Source organism: Stenella coeruleoalba (genome assembly GCF_951394435.1).
Source record: "Stenella coeruleoalba genome assembly, chromosome: 3".
Lineage (NCBI taxonomy): Eukaryota > Metazoa > Chordata > Mammalia > Artiodactyla > Delphinidae > Stenella > Stenella coeruleoalba.
This window is the reverse complement of record NC_137148.1, coordinates 78,254,003-78,262,092: the sequence shown is the minus strand read 5'-3', so window position 1 is coordinate 78,262,092 and position 8,090 is coordinate 78,254,003. Positions and strand designations below refer to the sequence as shown.

The following is an 8,090-nucleotide window of genomic DNA, read 5'->3' as shown; positions in this document are numbered from 1 at the left end:
CCATTGTCTACTTGGTGTTCCCTTGAAATAAGCTTTTCCTGCAAGGTATGCAGTTTGTATTAGTGCCAGGTTTGCAGTGTTGGTAACCATCAGTCTGTTCTTTGGTGTACAGATGGCTTCTGAGCTTTCTCCAGAATCATAAAGATCTTTAAAGGGTACTAACTGGAAGGTTAGTGCAGTTCAAGATAATCCTTCTTTTAGTTAAGTGCACTGTAAATTTTCTGACAAAACACATAGTTGCCTAATTAAAAAACTTAGGTAAACCTGCTGCCTCATAGTTTTATCAGCCATTTCCACAGGATAGGGGGTTGAGTTCAGAGCACTTCCCTGAGGTGTAGGTTTGTTTCGTGTCACATTCAGTGCTCTGGGTAAGCCAAGGCTCACCATCTTCATTGTTCTTCATCCTTCCTCAGAACAACTTCCTAGAGAGCATCAGGCCATATCTTAGTTTGCCCTTGATGTGCTTTATGAAGTACTCTGCAACTGTAATGGCTGGGGATGCGGTAAAGTTCAGAATAATCATGAGCTGCACAGTTGCATAATAACTGGGAGTGTGGGAATAACTCCAAAGCCCACAACACTCAAAAAGACTAATATTGATATATTTTAAAGGTCTTAGGTTTTTCTTTTACCTTAGTATTATAAATAATGATGACATTAAAATTAACTTTATGTAACATTTAGAATCAAATTATTGTAGGTTTAATCCCATAAATAGGAGCATGCTCATAGATGTCTTATTTAGGACATTTGTCACAGTATTATGTGCTTCCGTTTAGAAAAAAAATCACTTGAAATAAATGAATCAAAAAAAAAACCCTGCTTACTATAACTCTGCTGTTGGTAGAAGAGGTTTGGCCTGCATTAGGAACCAAGAAACATGTCCACATCGTTTTCCAAGTGGTTTGGTGTTGTGTAAAGTGGTATCTGGGGAAGGAGTACACAGGTTTTTAAATTTTTGTTGACTGAAGGTCTTTTGGAGAGACGGGAACAAACACACAACAGTTACATGACAATACAAAGACTATACTAAAGAGCCTGATACCACTGATGTAGTGCTGAGGAAATTCCAAGGATAGTAGATAAGTGAAAGGCCAGAGTGCTTTGGTGAGTTGTTTTGGGCAAGGGGGAAGGATTTGGTTGAATAGGTAGACTGAAAGAGCTTGCTAAGAGGAAATCATGCAGAAAATTCACAAGTCAGAAATCAATGTAATATGCTTATTATACTGTACATGGGGGAAAGTGTTGTGTGGCAAAGGTCCAAATTAAAGATGACTTTGAAAAAATATTGAAGTATAGTTGATTTACAGTGTTAATTTCTGCTGTACAGCAAAGTGACTCAGTTATATATTTTTTTCATATTCTTTTTCATTCTTATTTATCACAGGTTATTGAATATAGTACCCAGTGCTATATACAGTAGGACCATTGTTTATCCATCCTATATATGAAAAATTTTAAGTTTAACTTGATGTATTAGGAAAAAGAGTGATTGTAGATTTTAAGCAGTGCAATTATTTGATTTTAAAGGGAGGAGGGAGTAGAACTAAGGGAACTTTGTCAATGTTAGACAATGAATTGGAGGAAAACTAGAATCTAAAGTGTTATCATGTTGTCTTGTCAGCCTAAGTATTCCAATTAAGACAACCTGGAATAGAATCCTATTCTATCATACTAGAGTTATAGTCTTTATTGCCTTGTTCTTATTTTAGAGATGGGAAAACGTCTTTAGATGTAAAATTACTTTTCCAAAGTCACATCGACAGAGTAAGGTTGGGAGTGAGAGAAAAGATGGAATTCATGCTACCGGCAAGGTGAATGGTAGGAAAACCACTGTATTCGAGTGGTTTAGACCTTTGTTTCCGGCTCTGGGGTCTAAATTCTACAAGTCACTAAGATCCACAGACTGTGACTTGTCTTCCTGGTGCCGTGGAGATACGAGAAAAAGTCCTCACAACCAGGTCCAGGCTTTGAGTCCTATCTTTCACAAAGTTCCTCCATTTTTAGAAAGTGGGTGGGTTTTTTCACTTGTTTTTCCATAACAGGCCTTTTCATCTTCTCACGGGCCCAAGAAACCCATCTCAGTAGACTGAAGCCCTGAGTGGAATATTTCTGGTTTAGAGGAGGTGGAAAAACGTTTATAGCCAAAAACGTTTTCCCTAGGAAGCAGGGTGGTGCTGGGGGAGTAGTTCTTTTTCCTTGAGCTCAAGGCTAATGAGGTACCTTGAGAGGATCATAAGAATATATTTTTGTCTCACTTGGTCTTTCTCCAGTTTTCAATTTGTGGAAAAATAAGCCCCCTTTCTATAGTTTCCTATCCCTCCTTCTTTAAACAAATTTGAAAAGAACTAATGTTTCTTCTGTGTCAGCAGGATGCATGCTAAGTGCATTGCTCTGGTGGTGACTGCATAGGAAGTGAAATGGAAATTATAGTTTATAGTGTGAAATGGATGGGCACAAGGCTTTTATCTTAATGTAAGCATATCCATAAGTGTGGCCTGAATTGAATTAAGAGTATACTAATGATGCAGTCTTTACAGGAAGCTTCATCTAAAATATATAGAGCAGTGAAGTTACTGGCTTGCTTGAACCTAACATTGCCATCAACTAATCTCAGTTTTGTCATTTGTTTATAGCCAAAAACGTTTTCCCTAGGTTTGTTTTAATCAAATATAATTTTTTTCATAGTCTAGATTTTCATTTTAACTTGCTCGCTGTTGCAAAGATTTAAACATTTCATACAACTCATACCCCAGAAACATGACTTCATCTAAAGAAGGAAGAGGGTAGCTCTAGTTAGTCCATGTAAACTGGGTGTGTGTCTCACCCCCCCAGCATGCCCCTTAGAGAAGACCACATCTTTATTTTTAGATAAAAACATAAAACTGGAGTTCTTATTTTAGGGATGGGAAAACATCTTTAGACGTAAAATTACTTTTCCAAAGTCACATAGACTGAATAAGGTTGGGAGTGAGAGAAAAGATGGAATTCATGCTACTGGCAAGGCGAATGATAGGAAAACCAGTGTACTCGGGTGGTTTTGACCTTTGTTTAACCGGAGTTCAGATAACTCTTTTAAGATGAATCTGATCATTTTATAGCCACAGCTTATATGTTTTTTCCCCAACAACCAGTAAATTCCTATCCTGGAAAGCGGGAAGCAGGGGGAGTAAGGGTGGTGGTCCTGTGAGAAAATGCAAGGAGAGGGAGAGGAACCAATAATCAGATACACATTAATTAAAGATAAAACATTGTTGTAAAGGCCACTGGCATAGTCCACTCTAAAAGCAAGCTAAAAAAATTTTTTAACTCTTCTTTTCAAAATACATTATTATGCTGGAAGTCAGCCAGCCACAGTTAAGTAATCAATTCGGTTTTCATAGAACACATATCTCATGACCCAAGGGCTTGGCATCATTATCTCCAATCCTCCGTAAATTTGAACATCCAAATTCCTGCACCTTTAAATACCTCTGTTTATCTTGGAAGTGTTAACCCGTGAACTAGCAAAGCCTCCTCCAATGATATCTTTGGCCTCTAAAGTATTTCTTGCAGAATCAATTTTACTTCTCTTTGGAGACAAAATACCAAGATTGGACTGGGTAATTGGTTACACAAAACAATCAAGATGACGTGGGCTCATTCAGGATCCCCAAATTATATGAAACAGAAGGTGCAGGTAAATGAAGGGTTTACTTTCATTGTGCTTTTTGGTTCTCTGACTGCCCTGGCAAAGACAAAGGGCAGTTCACTAGTGTTTTTATCTGGTGGGGAGGGAAATTATTTCAGGAAAGCATTTTTCGTAATTTTCTATAAAAATGAGAGAATGTACATTCCTTTAATCTGTAGATGGGAGATTTATCAATTTTCTAATTATTCATGTAGTTCAGCAGATTAGTACTTAATAATGATTTCCTGAATATAGCAAAATACCAATGAACGAATATCTGAGATAAAGTTCTTTTACATTGCCTGTGTTTTTAAACTTTTGTCTGATAATTTGAAGTTGCCTTTCCAACTGACCGTCTCATTAATACCTTCCTTGATTCAAACATTTCATTGGTCTCTTCCCAGTTGAGAGTAAACAAATTAACACTGAGAAGCCATTTCATTCCTTTTACTTGTGCCTTCCCAGTTGAGAGTAAACAAAGTTGATGCTAACCAGCCTTTCATTCCTCCTACTGGCCTCTTCCTAGTTGAGGCTAAACAAAGCTGACACTGAACAGTCATTAGTCATTACCCCTGCAAAGTCAGTTTCTTCCTAGCTTTGCCCTTCTTCCCCCTCCCTCAAGCCCCCAGCAACATTGCACAGGGCTCTGACCCTCTTCCGGCCAATCTGGTATTTAGGACCTACCAGTTCCCCCACCCACCTCCACTGGAATTTGGAAGGAGCTGCTGTCAATTGCTCCCCATTGTTTCTGTTTTGAATAGTTCTAAATAAGCTCAGACTCAGTTACTTAACGCCTACTCTTTGGAGTTTCCATACCTTGTGCTAAAATCTTTCAGGACCTGTACTCTCGAGGTCACTGTAGCCTTATCAACAGGCCAACTCTCCTATTTCACCTACCCCAGATTCCTCCTCCAGGGCCAAGCATTGTATGAAGTGACACAGCAAGGAGGATAGTGGAGGTACTAATTCTTCGCTGCATTATGTTTTCTAACATTCTGGATGTTATTTCAGTTGGTGGCCCCTGCCTCCTCATCAGTTTTTACCTGTAATGAACTAATTAACAACAAGAATATTACTCATCTGTATTATTATCGGTACTCTCTGGGAGCTTTGTGTGTGCTGTTGCACTCAGCCTTCCACTTTTACCATTGGGTGATCAATTTTGAACACTGAATATGTCAGTTCGATTCCATTTCTCATATTTCTGAGTGGTACCCTTAACAGGATTTCTAAAAATATCGTTTTGGTTTTCACTGTAGTCATCTACCCTGTTTCAATACTTTGATTTTGCTTATGCCATATGACTAGAGATGGTTGCAGTTGACAGTGAAATCTAATGTGTGAACTGTAGAATATGTACTAAAACAGGCACACTGCACAGGGGTTTCTCAGGCGCTTCCATCTTCATCAGGTGTTTTCTGTATCAGAGAGAATGGTGAGAAACCACTGAGTTGTTTTTCTAGATAGTCTCACAATAGCACTTTAAGGTAAGAAGTCTTTAAGGGCAGACAAGGAAGAAATGAATATGCAAAGGCTTCGGAAAACATCTGCTGAAGAACTGGGCCTAATGAGAAAGAAGAAAATATACTATCCAACTGGAATGTTGTATATCCACCTTTCTAGAATTCTTTTTTTATTATTATTTCTTAAAATATAACCCAGTAAAGATCATGTTATATTTATGAAATTATCTTTGCAAAACTGTTTTGGGGTTCTCTAAGCAGATGTTCACAGTTTGCCTTTAAAAAAAATCTTACAGAGGTTGAAGATAAGTTTTATTAATAAATGTTTACCCTTCGTTTTAGTTAGCTTTAGTGGTGAGTACCTTTTAATTCACTCTATGAATATGTGTCCCTTACTATTGATGAATGGGTATGAAGTTGACTATGAGAATAGCAGTGATTTGTTTGAAGATAGTCTAGCTTTTAGGAAATAAATATATGACTTTCCAGAAGGCTAGAAAATGTATGATAATATTTGTGTTCATTTGTAATATACCCATAGTATCATAGATGTTTGATCTGAAAGAGAGCATCTGGCTCAAACCCCTAATTTTCTAGATGAGGACTCTGCATCCAGAGAAGATAAGTGACTTCTTCAAAGTTATGCAGATAACTAAAATCAAGTCCTAGATCTTACTAATCCCAAATTCAGTGTTCCTTCCACCACACTACACAACCAAAATACTTTATGTACTACTGGAATTAAATTTAAGCCCATAAAAAGTCCATTATTGATTGAAATCCCAGAATTATTTCTAATTTTTCTACTTTTATATTATTAGTCTCACTCCCCTGAGAAGTCCGTATTATTTTTTCTGTTCCTCTAATGGGAACCTAAAATATCTTGGTTTCTATCTCAGTATCACACTGAAAATATTTGCATTCATTTATGCTTCATATCCAATCAATATATAATAATTTTTTGTCTACAAACCATCTATTTTCTCCTTTAAATTATGAACTGGATGGCAAGGACATTGATGATTTCCTATTTGTTACAGCCCATGTAAAGTACACTTCGGGACCCTATGAAAGAAGTGTGACTTCTTTCAATTTCTTTTTTTATAATATCTTTGCATTCTGGGGCAACCCTATATGTCTGTTGTGTGTGGCATATGCATACTCTCTGTGGGCATTTTACTAGGTGATGGTCATTATAATAGGAATTACTATTACAGCCTCATTCCTTCTGTTTCCTTTTATTAATTAAGCCCACCGCTTGTAGAAGCGGTTGGTAGCAACTAGCCGAAGAAGCTGATCACATGGAAAACATCTTATATAGTCTTTAAAGAACCGGTTTCAGTTAATCATATAGTACAACATAATTATGGAATCTGAGTATTAGAAAGAACATTGGAAAGCGATCTCCTGTGCCTACCCTGGAAAAATATTTTAAATAAAAGTGAGGAAGTCTTCAACAAGCCATCAACAACTAACATAGGTTACAGCCACTAAAATCAGTTCTTTTATATCTGGTTTAAATCCTTATTACTGCAGTAGAATTCTATGACATGTCTCCTGTGGAAGGACTATTTAACATTGTTGTGAGTGGTGTAGGACATCGGTAGAAAAAGCAGCTTTGTTTTCTTCAGATATTTTCATAACCACCTATATTCTTTGAAAAATATATTTTTACTTCTCCTGAAATTTTTAATATAAAAAGTTATCCTGAAAGGAAATGAAAGGAAGTGAATGATATCAGAACTCATTAAAGTCAATCTTGGGAACGATTTGCCTCGAAGGATAAAGAAGGAAACAAATGTTCCCAAGCAAGTCAAAACACAGACTATGAGATTTTATTTGCCACTGCCCATCAAAAGTGACTATAATTTGGGTGGGTGAAAAAATTAAACACTTGGCTCCCAAAGAGATGTTCCTGGATTCAGATACAATACATGATCTGGTGCCTGGCTACATCCACAATCTTTACAGCACTTCTTTACCGAGAAGAATTTAGATTATACTGATTCTGAGCTGGAAGTCCTGAGCTGGAAACTCCTTTGCTACTAAGGAAACTTTCTTGAGAAATAACCTTCTTGCTTCTATATACCTGAAGTCAGCACATTAGAAGATGAGTGACCAAAAGAAATATGTAAGTCAGAAAGCTGCACACCATTCAGGCAAAATCTGGTTCGAGAGGAAAGCTGTTCCCATGATTAGTGAGCTTCCCCAGCTAGCCTGTAGGTGGGTGTGTTTAACAGAAGGAAGCAATGGGAACCCGCCTGTCAGCCAGCCTTTTGAGCTAATTAGCTCAGCATACAACAAAGATAAGTGAGCCTGGGAGGAGGGCCCCCTGAGGGGTCTTTAGATTCTGGGAAATGTCTGATTGGCAGATGTTAAAAGAGATTCTTTGGTAATCCTGTGCATCAATGAGCTGCACAAATTCAGACCAGGACTGCAAGAATTCAGGCATGAGGACACTGTGCAGCAGGCTCGCACAGGCAGACCCAAGATGGACAGAACCTTGGAATCCTTGAGACACATCATTGCCCAAGTCTTGCCTCACAGAGACCCGGCTCTAGTCTTCAAAGACTGTAAGTACTGAAGGGAAAAACGTTTTTTGACTTTTTTAGAAAATAGTCCTAAATGTCTAGTCACATCCTATTTAAGTATGTTTTCTCCTAAATCTCTGTAGTCGTGTGCTGTGGTCTAAGTGGTATTTAACTTGTTCCTGACTTCAGACAGAATAATTTCATTTCATCTACGGGTATCAGTCGCTGGGATATTTTGTCAGTGATACATCTTGTTAACCGTTTAGAAGTCTGTCTTAAAATCTAAGATTCGCCTAAGACTTAATGAACTTTTCCAGATGATTTTTAAATAAGACTGATTGGTACTAGGATTAAAACTAAAAATAACTTGAAAATGATAATAAAGTATGTCTCTTTTTTAACCTGTTTAATCCTCCATACCATATA

At 37.5% G+C, this 8,090-nt stretch overlaps 1 protein-coding gene across 1 annotated transcript in view; it reads left to right on the top strand.

The window, feature by feature from the left end:
- Positions 1-7,624: 7,624 nt before the first annotated feature.
- The window catches only part of LIX1 (limb and CNS expressed 1), a gene marked incomplete at its 5' end in the record, with an annotated part of 47,855 nt that continues 47,389 nt past the window's right edge, over positions 7,625-8,090 (top strand). The window contains one exon of the mRNA XM_079917205.1: positions 7,625-7,706. Within this exon, the coding sequence (XP_079773331.1) occupies positions 7,625-7,706 (82 nt within the window). The remainder of the gene's footprint in view (positions 7,707-8,090) is intronic.